Source organism: Typopeltis vanoorti, chromosome 4 (genome assembly GCF_054136105.1).
Source record: "Typopeltis vanoorti isolate ZY-2024b chromosome 4, IOZ_Tvanoo_1.0, whole genome shotgun sequence".
NCBI classification, from domain to species: domain Eukaryota; kingdom Metazoa; phylum Arthropoda; class Arachnida; order Uropygi; family Thelyphonidae; genus Typopeltis; species Typopeltis vanoorti.
Window position 1 is genome coordinate 95711081 of NC_143552.1, and position 21491 is coordinate 95732571.

The window sequence follows — 21491 nt, forward strand, 5'->3', positions numbered from 1 at the left end:
TATATCAGTGTATACAATAGTCATATTTATGCACTTGTTGCATAGACTTGAGGTGGAAACATGGCATATGCCAGAAAAACGTTACTCTCTCACATATTTTATCATTCATTATTTATTGCTTCAAATGGAATTTACAGAGCTCACTGAAACATTCACAACCCGTTCATACTCCAAGTTCCTGAATAAAATACCAAAATCCACAGTTAAATTCCACTTTTTATTCCAGAGGACTCAACATCCATTGTGGAAGCGCCGTGAAAATTTCAGCCCAGAGAGTCAAAATCATGCTCTTGAAAAATCAATGTTGAGCAGATATATTCCTTCATTGTCGAATTCTACAATGTCAAATTAAACAACAAAGCTGTTTTGATAACACGTGGAAGCGATTTTAATGAGATAATGATTGACGTGTTCGACGTGTTGAAAAGTGAATGATATGTCTGGAGTAGAGAATCGATATTAGAATTGAGAACTAGTAAAATTAGGTTCCGAAATGATTGAAATGCTCAAATTATGTTTATTGAGATAACGTCATGTCCAGAGTTCGTGATTATGAATTCATGAAAAAGAGATATAAAGGATCTAAGCTTGACTAACATCACACTGCAATGAAAATGTATGTTGAAAAGCGATATTTTTGTATTTTAATAATAGTAAATTGTAAACAGTAGCAGAGCAATGAAATATCAAACTAACAGAAAGACCTTCCGATATTTCTCCGGATTTGTTATGAAAGCTGTAATAAAGTTCATTCCAAAAAATCTCGCAGAAGAGCAAAATTATGAAGAAAAAAAAAGGAATTTTTTACAAAGACTACACTGCAGAATCGAAACCTTACAATAATCAAATCAAATTTTAAACACCCTTAAAGATATAATTCTTATAATTTTACCGAAAGTTAGAAAGGATTGGAATTCGCGCGTAGTTGCGCAAGGGGATGTTTTTGAATAATCACTGCGCTTAAAGGTCACCGGTTGCATATCTTTTTCTTCTTCAACCTTTTGGTTCGGTCCACTGCTGGACGCAGGTCTCCCCCATGGTTTTCCAGGTCACTCAATTTTCTGCCTTTCCCATCCATCTCACTCGTGCAACTTGCTCCAATTCATTCCTCCATCTTATTCTTGGTCTTATTCTTGCTCCATCCATTGGTCTCCACTCTGTTGTTTTTTTAGTGCATCTTCCGTCATTGCATCTGGCATATAACATTAAATTGCATATAACATTCAATAAAAATTAGTTATGTTTGTTTGTTGGATGCGGTATATAGTTATGTTCTAAATTTATGAATCATTCCTTTTTGGAATAATTTACGTTCATTGTAACTTGATCTTTGTAACAAATCAAATATAATGAGTTTCTTCTCCATCCCCTCCCCAACTCAAACCATTACCCTATAGTAAGTATACTGCTGGTTTAATATATTTACATGTTCACGCCTTTTTTATTGTTTTGATAAAATAAAAGATTCTAATTTCAAATAAACGAGGTTATAAAGTTTTGTTTTTATTACACAGGCCTTGACATGTCGTGATCTACAGAAATTAATAAGATATTCTGCTAATTTCTAGGAGAATCGCGATAGCATTTTGCTCCTTCAAGAAGGACCTTCCTCACACAATCCAGCCAACAGAATATAAGAGGAATATACTGGCCTTAGTTTGTTGCTTTCACAGGCATTCCAGCCAATAATGAAGAAGAAGATCCACCTTACCAGTATATAATTCTTAGTTCCAGTTTATCATATAGGTGTTCTGTTGAATTCAGGTCGTGCTCTGTGCTGGTCACAGCAATGTATCAACGATATTCGCTTTAAACCACTTGCTTACAATGATTGTTTTTTTTTGTGACATGGAGAGTTATTGTATTAAGGGACGATACCATTAACTTGAAATAATGTAGAACTCGAACATTTATCTAGAACATCAATGTAGGAACTATTATTCCTGATATTATGAAACTAACAGTGAACCTGGTGTCTATATCGCAAAAAAGAAACCTTCACACACCACACTCTTATCTCTAAACTTCATCGTGAATGCAATAGCCAAGTAAAAAGCATTCTCCTTAGATATGCTTCATACCAAAACAAGTCCGCCAGACTGAAAGACCGCACAGCGCGACTCTACGCTTCAGAGTCAGGGTTCTGCGTGTTTTGATCCATTCCAATCGACGTTGTTGCATATGTGTTGTTAACGAAGGCTTCCAGCTTAAAGGTCTTTTTCTGAAAATTCGTGGCATTAAACCTTTTGACATGCATTCATATGCATGTATTATGACATGCATATGAATGCCTACATTTCTAAACATAGGTTTTCTCTAGAATCTGACTGCACTATAATCGGCCTTTTCAAAGAGCATCGTCCTCCTTTTAATCAGTATTACTTCGTATTTCAGGCCTACTGGTCGTACCGCTGTACGCTCCCATTTTCTTCATTATGTAGCTAACTATGGACTAAATGCTTAAAAAGCTCCATGTTTGGCTATAGAGGAGGAGTCCGAATGCTCTACATATGCTATTTACTTTAACTACTCACAATGTTAACAGGCTATAGGTTTACAATTTTTCTTGTGTGGGATTTACATGAAAATTATTCTGTTTTTGAATAACAGTGTATTAACAAACAACGCATTATTATTTAAAGAAGCCTGGATAACGTGCAGAATTTTATCCTTTTAATGAAATTACAGTATTTTGACTTCTTTCCCTTTAGGAACTAGATACTGTACTGCTAGTGAATAATAAGTTTTGAAAAAAAAAAAACTAAGAAAGTTTAATTAAAACGCCCACAAAAATGTACTGTATTCACATATTGAAAAACTGGGATAAAATAACTGAAGGGCGAAAGATTATTAGCAAGGAGGTCCCATACATGGCACCCACTTTAGTAATAAGGTTCATAATGAAAGATGTAAGCTTATTTAGGGTAGTTTACGACGTTCATTAACTTTCTCAATTGCCAATTTAAAGAATAGTCAGTGCATGGGATTTCCCTCAGGCATTTGCCTTTTTTTGTACAGAATCTATTATAAAATTACTAAACTGAAAGAAATGTATATATTGCACCTTTTTTTGTCAGTTTCTATTTTAAGTGAAATAATTATAAAAGGATATTTTATTCTCAGAAACTACGAGATCCAAACAGTACGGAAATCCTGGGATTACTAGGAGGGGGCGAGGGTATTCAAGAAATTTTGAGGGACAGTTATAAATAAAACAGATAGAATCCCACTCGCTCAAAGCTAGAAGCTAAGCTTCGGGTATGCAAAGTAATTTTTTTCTTTGCTTTACCAGTATGCAGCACACGTCACTATTGCAATGATGTCCATAAATGGAGTAATGAACTACATCCGTTACTGCTAAAATAGCAAGAGCTTTGATGGCTCATTGTTCAGGATTTCAATATTCATCCTGCCAGAATTGTTGTAAGCTGCAGATTTCTGAAGGCCTAATATTCCAGACACTATTCTAAAAATCCTCTTCGATTACAACAGAGAAGTTCATAATATGGAAAGAAAGCCTCTCCCTTAACAAAAGTTTTGGCCTTGGGACAGGTCGTGTGAATAAGTAGATAGTCTGAATCGTGTGAATAAGATAAAGTCTAAAATGCTATACATAGTAATTGCTTCAGTTCAGAAAAGTGACTGAATACAAAACACAGACAGAACAGGTGTTATGCGTAGTTCGGTAAAGCCCTTTACCAAGAGACATGTTTCCTGCCAATTCCATCAAAAAAGTTTAAAACGTATGGTATACTATCACTTTAGAAGCCAAAAGATGGATGATTCAAGTACCTTTCCTGGAGATGAAATAAGTATTTGGAATTATGTCCAAAGTATTGTTAATTGCTTGTGTTCTTCTTGGCGGTAGATATGTTTTGTGGAATGAAAACGCAAGTTTCCAGAAGGGAAATTCTTCTACCTCCGTATGAGGCTCGCTAACTTACCTTCAGTCGAAAGCCCCGTCCTAGTCGTTATTCGAGTCTAGGTCTTTACAGTCAAAGGGACATCGTTGGTACCGACTGAGCTAGAATGGCTGGGAGACGAAACTGTGCAGTATTTTTTATAGCCGCCCCCCCCACTCTCCCGAAACCAACTAACAGGTTATGGATTTGAATCCAACCGTGGGCATGGATGTTTACGAATGTCAAGTGACAAATGAACTCCATCTCCCGATGTGAGATTACCATCCTGCTTACTGGAGGCATGAAATGTCTTGGAAAAAAGTTCCATTTTTGTTCTCTAGATAAGTGTTGTTTCTGGATTATCTAATTCTTAACTCATTCAAGCTATTCAATGTACAATAGGTTGACAACCTTTCATAAGTAGGATTCGTTTTAAAAAAAATCAATGATATCCATAATAATATCAGCTTCACAGCAGAATCACGAATTTGACGAGCGAGAATATTTTCTGACTGAAATTCGTATATTTTTTTGCTCCCTTGAGGCTTCTCCACCATCAGCAGACACGGTTGCCGATGTCAATGGTGAGGGGGGGGGGGGAAGTGTTTGTTTATTTTTTGGAGTTGTTGAAACATTATAGCGAGATGATAATATCTAATGTCGATGTTGCCGGCTGAGTAATGGCTGATTTACTGTTAAGGAAATTTTTAATTTTGTTTTAGCATGCTTTCGCATAATGGAATGCTCTGATGAGAGATTTGAGCATGAGAAATATTCTATCATTTCTACCGAAATTTCCATAGGAAATTCCACCTGTGCGTTGCAATACCATCTTCATTGGAGAAATCAAGTAGACGTAACAAAGATACCAGGATAGCAATGAGCAGAAGCAGAATCGCCCATGCGATATATCACCAGGAGTTTCGGTAAACAACACAGAAGGGAAGAGAAATAAATCCCTTGTTTTAGATGGGAGGAAACCATAAACTCTAACGTGGAACTGGAGTGAGATTCCGTTTCAACTATTGCTGTAGAAGTATGACCTTTTTTGTTAAAAAAAGTTTTTAACTGAGTTAAAAATCTTACAACTATGATACTATGAAAGTCGATATGAAAAATAAGATTACGAATGCAAGGGCGGAGTCAGTTTTGAATAGAAGCTGCTGTAAGAGTAAATGGATTCTACCAAAAACAGATTATTCAATCATTATTAATTTCAGATAATCCATTCAATTATGTCTGTCTTTTTTGTTCGAGAAATTTTTATTTCTTTGAAATTGACCAAATTGGGATTGAACTAAGAGACTAGCTATTATGTTTGTCAACTCCTGGGTGTTCTTCAACAGGTTTTCTTGTTTTGAGGGATGAAAAATTCGCTTTTCGGGGAACAAATAAACTTGTCATTGCATTGCAGAGTGCAATACCACTTCAGTTAGTGATACAACCTAACTCATCTCATGCGAAATGTGCCTGGATATAGTTACAAATCTCTTATAAAAGGTTTTTTCCTCATCCTATTCGAAACTCTCTCTCTGTAATTAGGTCATTGCCGTAAAAGCTATGTTAATAAACAAAAGCAGTGCAGTTACAATGCTCGTCTTACGATTCCCAATTTTATTATTCAACAGAGCGTTAAGATACTCTTCAGTAACAATAAAATAATTCCCTTCATGTCCTGTTACAGAATACATAATTTTGGTGCACGGAATGAATGAATGATTTTTTTTTCAGAATCAAGTCATAGCTCTCTTTTACATAATGAAGAAGTGTAATGGACTAAGATACGCCAATCACCAAATACACCAAAAAGTGTAAAACAGTAATATAAACTGTGCCCTTATTGCTACATCCGAGTCATATGACGCTTTTATTAAGATATGATTATTTTCATAAAAATAACAGCATCATCTGTGTTTATCGAGGAATAATTATATAACATACATGCGCTGTAAATGATTAAAATGTTCTATTTTAAGAATGATCACATGGCCTACTTGTTTATCAGCAGAAATATTATGTAAGCGATTCACGTCAAGCGACATTCATCTGTTCATCACTATATAAAAAAGGAATATGACCAAGAGCTCGGTTCCGAATTTACGACCCCCCCCCCCCCATTCACCCTACGAGTTTGAGAGGATCCAGAAGTGTAGATTTCTGGGAAGTGACTCACAAATAAGGCTTTATCGAGTTGAAAATTTTTTAAAAAAAGGTGCCTTGTATGCCGAGTTTCTGTCAATTATCATATATAGACTTCGTGTTATGGTATTATGCAAATAAAAAGCGTTAAAGGAATAGTTCATCTTTAATAAAAAAAAGTTACACTATGAAATTCTTGTAATATGCTTAATTTTCTTTTAAATGAACATCGTGAAAATATGGCAGCACTTTGTTGAGTATAATCTAAATTATTAAATCTAAAAATAAAATCAAAATACATGAAAAATTTAATTTTCTTAACACCAAACTATACTTGTTGATACAGGTTGAATATTGTTGTTTCCGAATTATTTACGAAAGAATTTAGTATTCCTTTTGAAGGACAAACAAAAGAAGAATGGCTATGTCAGGATCAGCTCAATCTTGATGTTACAGAGTTAAGCTAAAGTTTAGACAATTTTCGATAACTGTCACAGCGCTAACCATATTCCATACGCTAAATCCTAAAAATTATGAAAATGTAAACACGATCGATTTCATGAGATTTGTGATTACTCTTCGGAGGAGGGAGAGAGAGAGAGAGAGCACGTGCATAGAAGTTAGATGCAATGGTACTATATTTTCATTTCAGTTAATCTGTTGCTAGTATAATAATTAGTTTGTGTGCTAGACACACCGAAATTATCGATGTATCGGTAATCGGTGACGTTGCAGTGAGTATCTCCACCTGTGCGTGTGAGAGAGAGAGAGAGAGAGAGAGAGAGAGAGAGAACTGACTAACTATATAGAGTGAGTGAGTGAGTTAAGTTGGAAGTTTTAGTGTATTCCTTAGTGAATTATTCTGTTTACACATGATCTGAATAACTTTAATAAAAAGTTTGTAACCTTCATTTATTAAAAACAGAAGTGATCTACAACGTTCTCTGTTCTGTATGTCAGTGTCCCATACACGAAAGGTAGTAATATAATACTGCATTAGTGTCGCGTATGGAATAAAAACTAGCTAGTAAATATTTTAAAATATCTGGATAATTCAGTTTATAATAGAAGCATTAAAATATTCAAAACTTACAAAAGACAGGTATCAGAAAAAACTACTTTTTCAATAGCTATGCTTATTACTCTTTTAGTTTAAACGGTCCACCGTATAATATTTTCTCACTTCTTTCTGTCAGGAAATAGAAGAGAGAGAGAGGGAGGTTAAAATTCAATCCTCGAATTTGTTTCGTTGACCTTATTCAAGCAAAGCTAAGTGAACTATTGCCATACGGAATTAGCACGAATGCTCTCCTTGCTAAACAAGGAGAGCATGCGTGTTCAGCACAAGTCTGTAATCATTCTAACATTTTCATTAATACAGTGAAAGTACTGTATGTAAAATGAAAGTTTCTTAAGTTGTACCTACTAGGATGAATTAAAAAATTTAAACACATTGGAATTTACGTAGAATTAAGGATTTACCAGTTAGTTGTAAATGTGAAAATATGATTAGAAGCAATAGAATAAGTGATATTTTATAAGGGAATAGGAGGGGAAAGTCTGGATAATTCGAAGATCGGTTTTCGGATCGTAAAACTATATTACAAATAGTTATATATATATATATATATATATATTTTTTTTTTATTTATATAAAATATATATAAATAAAAGTTATTAAATGCTTAAAATTCAACAAGAACACGAGCGATTTATAATTCGTAAGCTGTTTCCTAATACCCCAAACAGAGTTCAGATATTATAAACTTTAAAATATTGTTTAATACATCAAATTCGAAGCAAGAAAGTTAATGAAAGTGTGTGTGTGTGTGTAAACTTTCATTAATTTAAACACTTTGTTATATATTGATAATATTATAAAATATAGCTGCAATTCTTTCTTATCATCCGTCATATCCATTTGTAAACCAGCCAGAAGAAACGATTTTTTTTTTAATTTTTGAATATACTACTGGGTTGCCATACCTTCATTCCTGTCGAAATGGATTAAACTTCTACAAAGACTATTAACTAGTAAAAATAATCGATTTTAATTAATTTTCTTATTTAACAAGAAATCTCGACAAACAACCAAAACCGGAATTCAACGTTACAGAAAGCAGACGACTGTAATGCAGCACCACCTAGAATTATGAAGCAAATATTTCCACTTATGTTAATCATGAGCATTTTCTAGATATGGTTAATTCAGATTAAAATAATGAATGGCATTATCCTATAAAAGAAATAAATGAAGCAGTTTTATTCGAAAAAAAAACGTGTTCAGTAATGAACAGAATACGAAGTGATAATAATCGAAATTACAGCAGTCAAGCGGTTACAGCACATGACCTAAACGGTGTCACTCATCAATCATTTCCAAATACCATATTATTAAAACGTTTCTGAAATTAAAATTTTCTTATATACATGGCTGAAAGAATGAATAACTGACAGTTATAAATCTTTATAAACTTCAATTAAAAAATTCTGATATTCGTTTTAAAATTATTACTTATGTTAAATCAAGGATTATATTAGTAAACTGCGTAGAATAAGTGGATTTAATCCTGTAATATACCATATTAATCGAGTTTCATTCATTAATTATTCAATGGTTGCTTACTTTGTTGCTTTGAATTGGTTTATTATTATATTTTGCATTTACGTAATAAACAGAATAGATTTAACTGAAATGAAAAATTGATCACAAGGAATATTTTTAATTTGAGGCTGCACTGTTCATGTTATTATGCATATTATTTCGCTAAATTATTTCGAAAATAGATGAAATCGGATAGGGTTATCTCCTGCATTCGACTACATCTGGCAGGTGAAGGCATTAAACACGTGGAGGAAAGAAAGTAAGCATTTGCAATCAGCAATATCGTGTGTTGAACAAGATTTTTAAACTAATGGTAACCATAGGTAACAGAATATTTTATTTGGGGTCTATTTACAAATTTTTGTGCCGATTTCAAATGCAAGAATCCCTCTCTCTACCGTTTTATGAAATTACAATCGAAACAGTTTTATTAATGATTAACTCTTTTCATTTTTTTAATTAAAAATTCACTGTTACGTTCGCAGCATAGTAGGATCCTCCAATATGGGAAAATGTAATTGTCGGATAATTAGCAAGATATTAAATTCTTCTATAATTTCACAATTCATGATATATTTAAAAATGTCATTTTTTATTCTATTACTATAGAATTATACTTTATATTGAAATTGATAGAAGAATAGTGGGAGTACTCATAACCCCTTCTAGAAATTCACAAAGAAAATTCGAACCAATGTCTGTAAACTAACACAATATTAATGCTGCGATATTCTAAGCTGTACACTAAAGTTGTCCATCAGAAAAATGGAATTGTTCAAAATACTCCTCATAGAATTTTAGTGTGATTCTTTCAGTTTAATTTTGAGGCTGATAAAATGCCAAATAAAATATTAAACGTGATAATCAAGCAGATTAATCACAGCGTATTGCTTCAGAATTAGTTAAGAATGATTACAGGAGTGTTCAGATGTCGACACACACACACACCGGCAACTGAATTAGAAACCTTTATGCAGATTTAAGTAAATATCACCTACGCAGTGTATATGCAAAATACTTGGTCACTTGCATTCACACGTATTCTAGGCAAACATTTAAGAATGCTGCTAGTCAGTAATCATCAATAGTATTGATCACAATGGGAAAAACAAAGGATCTTTTGTAGTTCAATAAAGGGCTTATTGTGGGTGCCCGTCTGGATGGAGCTGCGATTTTGAAAACAGAAGAACTGACTGGTTTCTCAAAAGGTGAGATATCCCGAGTGTTTAATCGGTGAAAAACAAACCACACTGCTTGTCTAAGAGACGTCCTAAGACAGTCTGTCAGTAAAGATATCGCCATCGTTTGATAAGGCTTGTGCAGACAAACAGAACTTTCTGTGTCATCAATTGACTGAAGCATTTCATGACCCATATCTCATCGAACTATACGCAGGAGTAGAAGGGGGAGGGGAATTGACAGTCGCATGCCTACACGGAAACCACTGATTTCTGTGAAGAACCGGAAAGTTTCCTTGTAAACACAACTCAAGGTTCTGGAGGTGGTGTCATGATGTGGAACATGTTTTTTTTTTGGTATGGAACGGGTCCCCTGGTATTGCTGGAAGGTCGGGTGTCTTACAAGAACATCTGAACATCGTTGCCGATCAAGTCTATCCTACAATGCGGTCTTTTTATCCAGCATGTGATGGTTGTTTCATGGACTACAATGCCACTGTATATCGCGCAAGAATGTTCAGCACTGGTTCAGTGAGCATGACAGCACCTTCCATCATCTTCCATAATCACCAAAACTCCCGGATAATGAAGCCCATTGGGAAAAATGTATAAGGCATGTTAGGGAAAACAGATTCAGGAGCAAAGTCCTCTTCTGTCAAATCTGAGTCAGTTAAAAGGAATTGTGTGGTGAACACTAGACAGTCCTTTAACTGGTTGAAAACACGTGGGTGAAAATCCTCAAGAATGTGAATAACTATTCCGAAGCATACTCTACTGAAGCTGTTAGTTGCAGAGAGGTTTTTTTTTTCTGGAGACTCGCATTCTCTTATCACTTAACTTTGTAGTCATTCGCAAATCATGAATGACTACTTTGTAGTCATTCATGACTTCAAAAGTTATAAGAATTTTTCGTTGATTAAGCGAACAGATAAGAAATTAGATATTACTGGTATCATATTCTTAAAAGAACACCAGATGCAAGCCATAACTGCATAAATATTCGTTCGCTGTTACAAATCGTAAATAGTCAGAATTTTTAGCAAATTATTGATCTACAAACTATTTTGACGGAATGAGTTTTTTTTTTGTGTGCGCGCATGTGTATTTTGGTCAAATAGGCCGGCCTGCTTGGCTGAGTGATTAGAATATCAGCTCCCCAACCAACAAGCTGTGGGTTCGAACCCGCTGTGGATATGGATGCTTGCGATTGCCCTTATACGGCAGATGAATTCCTTCTCTCGTTACGAGACCAATTGGACGCCTGAAATGGCTTGGAAAAGTTTCATTGTTAGTCTCTAATGGTTGACGGAGCAGGTAAAAAATGAATAAAAATCATAAAAATTAATAAAAATAGAAAAAAACATATCTAGCCCGTCCACGCTACTAATGGACTATAGACATAGAACCTTTCGTGAAAGGAAAGAACATAATAGTTCTAGTGTAACTCCTAGTCACAGTCCTTGAATAGAATGTTGCAGAATTTGCCTCTTAGTTGATGATTACAAGTGAAAATAATCATCATGGCGCGAATAGATCTTGCATGTTTCATGCAAAATGACTATAATTTTGGGTCCAGTATTACTGCATCTATAAGTTGTTCGTTTCAAATCATTCGTCATGTTTTTCTACTACATTTAAAATGCATAAACATCAAAAATGAACTGAAATCAAGGCATACTGCCTTCTTTCGTTAAACATATGATCATCGATCCGGTTCCAATTTCCTTCTGTTCATTTTAGAATCGCATTCATTTCAATGTCATGTTGCAATAATAAATTTAAAAAAATATTCAAAAATATAAAAATAAAAATAGAATTAAAAAATCCGTAGTCCACTCAGAACAGTAATGTACTATAGGCTTATAACCTTTCGTGAGTTGGAACCGCATAAAAAAAGAATTTAGAACAACTAAAAATGGCAAGCTCAAAGATTAATCATGTGCAAGAATGTTAATATCCTTTAATGCTTTGCCGTTCTTAGAAAATGTTTACATCATCGATTTCTCAGAAATGAGGAACGCATAAAGAAGCTACTTAAAGATAAAAGAAATAATCGAAATCACAATGGCTTATCAAATGGTCGTATCGTTTTAATTTCGTTTTTATACGTACTTTCATTATCATGCGAGAAACGCTGTTCACTTCGAACTGTATTATACATATCTAAATTCTAAGTCCAGAGCCATGGACCAATGTGAAAAGTCAGAAACCACCTGTTAAATCACAGTTCGACATTGATGGTATGTATAGTGAATTCAACACATTTTTTTTTCTTCTTTAAAACGTTTGTGGATATAGTTCATGAAATAATCATCACTTCCGAAATTATTTGGGAGATTTTCGGAATAATTTCGGAAGTAATGATTTCTTTCTTTCAAATAATTTCATTAATCTCCTAAGTCATTATTTGGGAGATGAAAGTTATTTTGGAAATTAAGCCTATTAGAATGACCTGACCACACTGCAGCACCATTCCCAAACTCGATCTATTTAGTAGGCGGTAACTTTCGAAAGCATCATTAAAATATAATTGTTATTCCCATCCTGTCCACCATTACACACCCTTTCTACACCAAACATGTTTCTCGAACAACAAATATTACTATAAAGATACCAAATGCTACGACTAATGCAATATAAACAGGTGACACACTACAAATGTCTCAGAGTTGCTACTAGACATGGTGATACGTTTGGATTTATTTTTAGTGCCTTTAAATCCATTCATCATTAAAACATATAAATGAATGTTCTGATGATGAAAGGATATGAATTTCTAATAGACTGCTATGTGGTGATAAACAGTTACGACTGAACAACTACTTAGCTTGATCAGTATTGAATACCTTTCTGGATGGGAAGATTTTGAGTTCAAATCCTTCTAGGAGGCAAAGAATTTTTATGAGGACTTGTAAACTGAAGATGAATTAGTTTGTCCCATATAAAGATAGAAGGGATTTTTCCTCCCTAAAAGTTGGGTTTTTCAAACCTTGTAAACAGGCTAGAAGAACATAGCAATTTATATGCAAAATATAAAAGCATAAAATAACCACCTTATTCCATTAACATTATGAATATATAAGCCAATGATACTTGGTCAGTCGTGAACTCTGTGGATCTGTAAGTAGAAGTGATGAATGACGACGAACCAGAAGTCGATCTTAAAGAATAATCTGACCGTCCATTCAGATATCAACCACCATGTATTGTATGTGCCACATAAAAATACAGATAGAGAATTAGCAATATCATTCTACGAAAATAATTTCAAAGATTATCATTAAATATTGTTGCTCTTTTAGAATGAGGGTGGGTGGGAAAGGTTTTAATCATAATAGAAGAGAGGGAAGGAATATATTCAGAATGATTCGCTCCACAAATTCCACCATATGTTAGAATTTAGAATTGTTAGAATTAGAAAGTTAGAATTTTTTTAGATTAGAAACACAGCAACGGCAAATTTTAAAATCACTTTAAGAATCACTTAAATGTATTAAAAGTGATTATAGAATGCCTTGGTTTATTTTATTATTAGAAAACATGATAGTGTGCATATTCATCTTTCTGAATTTAAAGTTATTTTTGTGGTGAGTCCAAGGAAAAAATATTTGTGGACTCATTATTTGAGTAGTATATTTCGACTCAATATATATTTTTTTCAATAACCATTATATCATATTAATCTTAGAAAACTAGTAAAAAGTGCAACAAATAATAGTTATTTGTTGCACTTTTTATATTAGTCCTTCAGATATTATCCCTAATTTGCCTACCTAGCTGGCTGCGTGGATAGTGTATCCGTCCTAAAACAACAGGCTACGTTTCCAATCGTGTCGGAGACATCGATGGTTACAAATATCTTTAGGTGGAAGTGATTTTACTGCCAGGTGTGAGGCTGCTACTATGTTGTCTATTGGGGTGGCTTTTTTTTCCAGCCACTCCAATAAGCCATAGTAGGGGCAGTCAGTCAGTCCTCTTCTAGAGACTTGTAGATTTCTAGAATATTTGGTCTCTACAAGAGGGTTTTTCTGGATAACGCAAATAAATGAATAATTCTGAGCTCATGCTATAAGTTTCTTGGGTAAGAGTCATAAAAATATATGCATTTGCTTTGTTTATTTAAAGGCTACTCCCAGAAATTATAAATCACGTAAAGTGTAAAAATGCCCTTATTTAGAAAGCTTAAAAAAAGGAAAACCATGTATCCATGTAATTGTTTACAAATTATATATTTGTAACGGGGGTGGATGGCTAGTTAAGCTCCAAAGCGCTACAGCAAGAGGGGGAAGGTAAGTGCCCCAAAATTATCTTTATAGACGTATGGATCTATAGTCATTTACTTTTTTTCATATGCTTTTTCATTGGATATGAGAGATAACCAAAATGTCGAGGAGATTTCATATGGTCAAATCTTTGTTAGATTTTATAGGTACAAGTATTTCAAACACGGATAAATTAGAATAAAATAATAGAAGAGAGATATAGAATTTCAACATAAGAGACTATTATAAATAAATAAATAACAAATTATGAGTCCACAAATATTTTTTCCCTTGGACTCACCAGAAAAATAGCACTGTTGCTTATCTGGGCGATATAGTTCGATTTCTCTACGGGTTCAAAAATGGTTCCCCCCCATGCTTTTTAAAATGTCTTGGTTATCTCAATCGTTATTCGGTTCGATGATGTTATTTATCAGGAATGCAGTATTTACATGGTCTTTAGAAAGAACAAAAAATAAAAGCACGGAGAAATCACTATTTCAATTATCCATTGTTAAACCGAATGGCACGATTATCCATGAATTACGATTATCCAAGAAAGGAATTACCAAGTCTGTGGAAGTTTTGGCTACTTTACATTGCGAAGAATCACTGCGAATTCTTTTACGCAGTATATAACTACACGAGGATATTTAACTCGTACATGACGATGCTTATAACGCTCACAAATAATCTGATACTCTTCAAAAAGTACCATGTCTTGCTCTTCATTTGACACAAATCTAACGGCGCTACATTCTAAAACTGACAGCGGGAGCCGAGTCGATATTGAAATGCAAGTTTGAGATCAAAAGTCATACACTATCCGGAAGCTAGGTTTTACTTTACAATTGAGGGGATTTTGGCAGCTTGGTCATACATTGACCATGATGTCGTCACTTTAACCAACACGTAATAAAACTAAACGAATACAAAAGACGACATTTCTATTAAATGTGGGAAGAAACGCGAAGATGCAAAAATTCATATGGCATAATATTTATTTATTTTTTCCTTATTATATTTGAAATCTATCGGCTCCGTTACAAGAGTGGAATGTTTATATTAGGTCGAGATCTTTGTCGATTCTATTCTTCTGGCGTTATGCCAACAGTAGACAGAAATTAATCCGTCTCGTAACATGTCTATGATTGTAATGCATAGAATTCTGGCATTGAATAAGTACATCTGTTGTGTTGTTACTCATTCTAAATACACTATGACACTGTCAGGAATGGGAACTAACAGATATCCCTCACAGTGCACATGGGCCGTTTCATATTTCTTTTCAAATGAAAGGAAAAACTTTGTTACTGGGACGTAACTTGGACCGTTTGTAGCGTTAAGCCACAAATCAATAAATTATCACAAAGCATCCGATTTTCTGCATTTCTGAAAGAAGGGAATAAATTCTCTAATCTTAATCATTCTCACAAGCTTATTATATGACTACCCCTATAGTTGCAGCGTTGATGACCCAGTTCTTTGTGTTAATTGATAAGTATCCTTTTTTTTTTTTAAACGGTAATCCGGGTGTCTGGAAGTAAACAACTTTTGTAACGTACTACTTTGATCTTTAAAATATAAATCACACATGTAATGTATTTTAAATGTGAGTAAATTTCTCCAAAAATCTTTTTGCCATTATGTAAATTATCACATAACTTAGCAAAAGAGAATTTACTTAGTTACTGAACAGGTGATTATTGTATAACCCTATGAATTGTTTTGATACGTGAAAACGATGAATCACTAACTACACAGATACGTTCAAACTCCTCCTTCCACCAATTAAATTAATTGGTGGAAGGAATGGAAAATTCTATTTAATTATAAATTATATAAAACATCCGTTTTATTTAGTTTACAATGAAATATTTGTTACAAAAATAGTCAAAAGACAAGCAAATCATCGCAAATAACACATTTTGTTTTAAGCCTAGACAAAATTGAGAATGAACAGTTTCGAGATTCAACGAGTTCACGTGATTTATTGGAATTATAATTCAATCTTCCCTTTTCCTTTGATTTTGGGCTGCGTTATAAATTCTTTAAAAATAATATTAACATGACAGATAACTAAAGAGAAGGGATGAAAATGAACAAGCAAAACGGGACCTAGTTAACTATCTATTTAATGCATATCGACTGTCAGTTGATATGTGTTAAATAGAATCATAATCATATAATAGACCATTAAGAGGGACCAAATGGCTTTTACAAATTTGTAACAATGACAATTATATATATTTGTAAAAGATGAATGAGAAAGAAACAAAATAAGCAAATGTTCATTACACTAATGCGAAACTAATGACAAAAAAAATTAAAACAAAACCAACAATAATTGGGATGTAGTTCATAAAGGAACATAAATTAAAAAAATAAATAAAACATGACGTCATTGTGAAGGAGTAAATACGAAGTCCACTATAAGATCCTTAATTTTTAAGATTAATTACTGTTTAATGAAGGGGGGGATTTAAAAACTGTTGTTCACTGTAAGATTATTAAGGAAATAGAAATAGTAATATTGTCGTATATAAATGTAGCGTTCTTCTAGTCATTATTTCATGTAAACATTTTTTTGAGATTCCGATCAAGTTGTTTTAATTAGACAACTGAAATGCCACAATCAGTGAAAAACAACAACTGTAATATTTAGCTTAATCGAAGTTTAATCTATAAAAAATACTACGATAATCTAGGCAGCGCTTTGGCTTTCAAGACTGAGGTTAATCAACTGTCTCTAAGAAAAAGAGAAATTAATTAACGATAATAACATTTTTAACTCTGGAAAACTCGACTACATTGTCTTGGTTTGAAGCCAAATACAAACTCGTAAAAATAGTGAGCAATTATTTTAAGCAGTTACTGTAAAATAACTGCTTCTGGTTCCCGTTTCTAATGCGAGTTGATTGTATCTCTTTCACTAATTCGATTTTAACTAAGTGCGTGAAGAAAACAGAAAAAAAAAAGAATAATTGTAGTATGAGAAGAATGGACAGAGAGTTAATATAACTGCTACAGTTATATGATAATTACACGCGATCCCCCTTCGTCATGAAACAATAAAACCAATTCCTTGTCTCCTAGATCCGGTTAATTCCTCTCCATTGATCGTTTCGTCCAATACAGAAATGGCGAACACTTTAGAGACAAAATGATGAATATTTTTGCTAGTTTGATAATAATTTCAAATACATTTCTATGTGTGAAGCATGACCAACCCATCAGCACATTAATATTTCAAAACCCAAGTATTTATTTAATAGAAAACACGTCTGAACATCCCAATGGCCCACATCTACCTAGCTGTCGGGAGAAAGGCAGGTGTCACAAAATGGCGGGGTCCTGGCTCAGACACCGGAGCAGTACTTGAGCCTCCAGCGTCCCCTGCGATACCGTTCCACGTGTTGCAACCATGTAGCCATGCAAAGCGAGTGCGCCGTCGCTGAGAAAAGAAATCAATCGATAAGTCACTTGCAGCGAGCTCAGATACTCTGTCCCATTGACGAACCTAAACAAAAGTTGTGTCGGGCAATAAGCAATACTGGTATGAGTGTATGAATGTGCTTGCACTCCGTTTGTGAATGGATGAGTTTCACATTAAAACAACGTCACGACAGCTACTGGTCTCATTAGTAAAACAATCTGGCTATAAAGGATTAATGCGTCTTATTTTAATACTAGAAAAACATGCAGTCTACATTGCTTTAATCGCAAGTGAAATCTTCATTCAAAAACCACATGTTGAGATCAACCGACCAATTAATAATCTTCGACATAATTTAGAATTTTTTTTAAAAAAAACCTGAAAGAAAACATAATTAACAGATCAACATACCGATATCTTGGAACAAGGTACATATAGCACTTGGTCACCACTGTGGACATCGGAAGGGTGGTCAGTAGGAGGCCCAATACGGAAACCTTTTGCCTTCACCCAAAAACGGAACTTGGAATTTTCAGCATTGGTCTGTTCTTCTCCCTTTAGAATCTTCAATATGCGATTGTATTTACGTCTCGTGACGGTCTTGGTTTTGGCACTATCACCATACGTCTTAAGGGCCCATGACTGGAACGACTCGTACATTTCTCTCTTAGATGTAGATCGTGACCCGCTGCTGCCATTAGATGAATTGTCCTTGTCTTTTTCCTTATCTGAAGTAGAAGCTGCCGCAGCAGCAGCGGCTGCTAGAGCGGCAGCATGTCGGGTATTATGTCGTCGCTCCATACTTCGCTGCCCCCGATGCCGTCCCGGGAAAGTATGAACAGAGATAGGTGGCAGCTTAAGCCTAAACCTGATGCTCCGTCCTGCCAATTTGCACTTCTTCGATATCACCGGACGACGCTGTTTCTTCTTCTCCAGGTTGACTAGAGAGGACACCTTCCTTGGAGTTCAATTTACGGGGATCCTGACTCCGGGTCGTCAGCTGGGGGTGTGGGCTATGTTGTTGGCTACCGAGCCTCGCGCTGCACTGCTACGCCCACAGACAGCACACGGCCGCGTCACAGACCAAGCTAGCAACCAGTCAGCGGCCTGCACGAGGCGCGCGCTATCGAACTTTCACGCAAGCACTAGCACTCTATTCCGCCCCGTCTGCGCGCGCTACCCTGCCTGCCACGTTTACGGAATGGACCCAGACCCAATAACAAACGGGCTGCCTTTTCTTCTCCATGCTCTCTCTCTCTCTTTCTCTCTCTTCCTCTTCTTATTCCAAAACTGGTAAGATACTAGGAACCCTCTACCATTTTGGCCACTACCCTCATGGTACACTTAAAGGCTACCATTTCCTTTTCAGTAGGAATATTGCTCAATTTATCATCTACCACCCCCTTCTCTTATCGCTGCCTTCAGGTAGAACGTACCGAAATATTAAAGAGAGCAGGCACTAACATCTTTTAGTGTTAGATTGGATTTTTTTATTTTATTTTATTTTTTATTGTCTTTAGGGAATGAGGTTGTCATCACAATAGACTTCTAGATGTCCATTCCTCTAAAGTTCAATGTTCTTGCTTCTATATGTCTCTTCAATGCTTAATTTATTTGTTAAATTTTGAAAATATCACAGAAAGGTCCCAACACAGGAACGAATTTATATTATCAATGTTCAATTGTCGTGTTGGATGTTTTTTTTTGGTCACAGATATTCGTAAAAATTATAATTTACCGAAAACTGCATTTGTTATCTTTTCATTGATGTCGAATGCACTTGGAATTAATAAATTTAAATAAATTTATTGTATCCTCTAATAATTTTTTTAAAATAATTTAATTTGAAATTTAGTTATTTAAATAGGAAGCAGTTTCTTATGCTGAAGGTATATCTATGTAACGATTTCACAAAAATATAAAAATGTGTTTTTTGATTTTATTTATGTTAATAACAAAAACCAATACAGACATTTCCTGCATTTTTTTGAATTTCAAACTTTATTATTTTATGACACATAAAGAGAGGGCGCTATCATCTGGATTATTGTTCACATACGTTGCTTATGAAATTATAATATCTTTTTCTTTATATATATACATATATATATATATATATATATATATATATATATATATATATATATATATATATATTAATTTGTCGCTTTAGTTCGTTGCAGATATACGCATTATTAAAAAAAGTAAACATAGTTTTATCATAAAACTGTTTTTTTGTTTTGTTTTGTTTTCGTATATAATATTCAGTATACAAAATTTATTTATACTGATAAATAATACGGATTACTGAATATTATTCACCAATTTACATTGAATATATTAGTGTATTTAAACAGTATTATTATTATATATAAAACAAGAGCGATAATTTACCATTTATAATCTTTATATGCTTTAGAAGTTATTATAAAGTAAAAAATGGTATCACTTAGAATTTATCTCTCTTGTCTTTCTACTTAGAATTTTAAAAAGAAATAATTACACTATTATAAATATCCTATCTGCTTAATTCTCATTAAGCAGATAGGATATATATAGTCTATCTATCCTATATAGATATATAGGATAGATAGTTTACATCTTGTACATACAAGGATGCATGTACAAGATGTAAACTTTAATTTATATACATATATCTTTTATGAATAGAGGGCGCTTCCTGGTCGAAGATCTAGCATCAATTGATTGAATTACATTAAAAAAGTATAGAAGTTGCCGGATTTTTTTTTCTTTGGTTTGATAACAATTCCAAATGACTAGAATAATTTAACAGCTAGAAGCTCTTTTACTTCAAAAATATTCGATTAATTCTTAGCATGAGCAATTTCGAAGAACAGTCATTCTTTCCTTCACTAAAATATATAAATTACAGTAAATAAATAATCAAACGTGAATACTAAATGTAGTCTGTTTGTTAAAAGTATTTCATAAGTTATTGTCACAGTTATTACAATGCAAAGAAAGATACAAGAAAACACAGCGGCCTCTTAATTTAAATCAATCTGTCCCGTTACGGAATATGCAAATAACTCAATAGCAACGCATTCGTAGCGAATATTCATTTGTTACACGAAACCGATTGGTGTCGCTGTTGTTAATGTTTCTGCGTAGTAGGTAGAGAGGGGGGTAAGGCACGCGCCAAACCGCCACCTCTACCAGTCACCAGGTATAACTTCTCCCCTCTGTATGCCCTCCCTCCCTCCCCCTGTTGGCGGGGAAGTCTGTCTCGTGCACGGCTCACCAGCTATCGATTTGCCGCCAAGACGCTTCCTGTACGGAGTCCTAGTGAGAGGAGCTATGAGCGCAGCAACAGCCCGGCCGGCGGATGATGTATCGGCACAAAGGCGAAACGGGCCCACCAGCGATAGCGTGCCCGCAACTCTATCAGCAGGCAGCAAATGGCGTTCGATAAGTCACTTGGGTCCACATAATGGCGGCCTGTGTGTGCCCACCCGGCTTGTGCTGCCTGTCAGGAAAACTTCTGTCGGCTCAGGTTAGTCTCCGCACTAGCTTACTGCATGGTGGTGGTGTTTCGTAACTCAAACCACCAGCTTCTGCTGATGCCCGTGTGCGCGCACACACACACGCACATGCACATGCAAGCAAGCACAGGAAGCAGACTGCTCGAGCTGTAGCTCCTGATTACTGTGTACCAGCCGTCATGCTGTTTCAGGGCTGACCATTCTTATATTTATTTCACGATTGGTACGTCTGCTCTTGGTTAAAACAGCTGTGTTCTTTTTAACTAAATAAAAAAGTTTCATGTAGAATACCGGACCAGGTATCTTTTTCACTCACTGAGGAAATATTCACACAATACAGATTAATACTAGACCGCATATTATTCTGTTTATTTGTATAAGAATAAAAAAAAAAACACGCACAACACGAGAACCCCTTGTTGGTAATTTCACAGGTAAAAACTGAACTTCATATTACTGGGCAAAA

General features: G+C 34.6%; 1 protein-coding gene across 1 annotated transcript in view; it reads right to left on the reverse strand.

Moving 5' to 3' along the window:
• LOC150107511 (nucleolar protein 4-like) overlaps nucleotides 1-18323 on the reverse strand; it is a 151706-nt gene extending 133383 nt beyond the window's left edge. The window contains exons 1-2 of the mRNA XM_090392118.1: nucleotides 18251-18323; nucleotides 17934-18202 (exon numbers count right to left, since the gene is read on the reverse strand). Coding sequence (XP_090248244.1) covers nucleotides 17934-18202; nucleotides 18251-18323 — 342 coding nt within the window. The remainder of the gene's footprint in view (nucleotides 1-17933; nucleotides 18203-18250) is intronic.
• Nucleotides 18324-21491: the final 3168 nt, after the last annotated feature.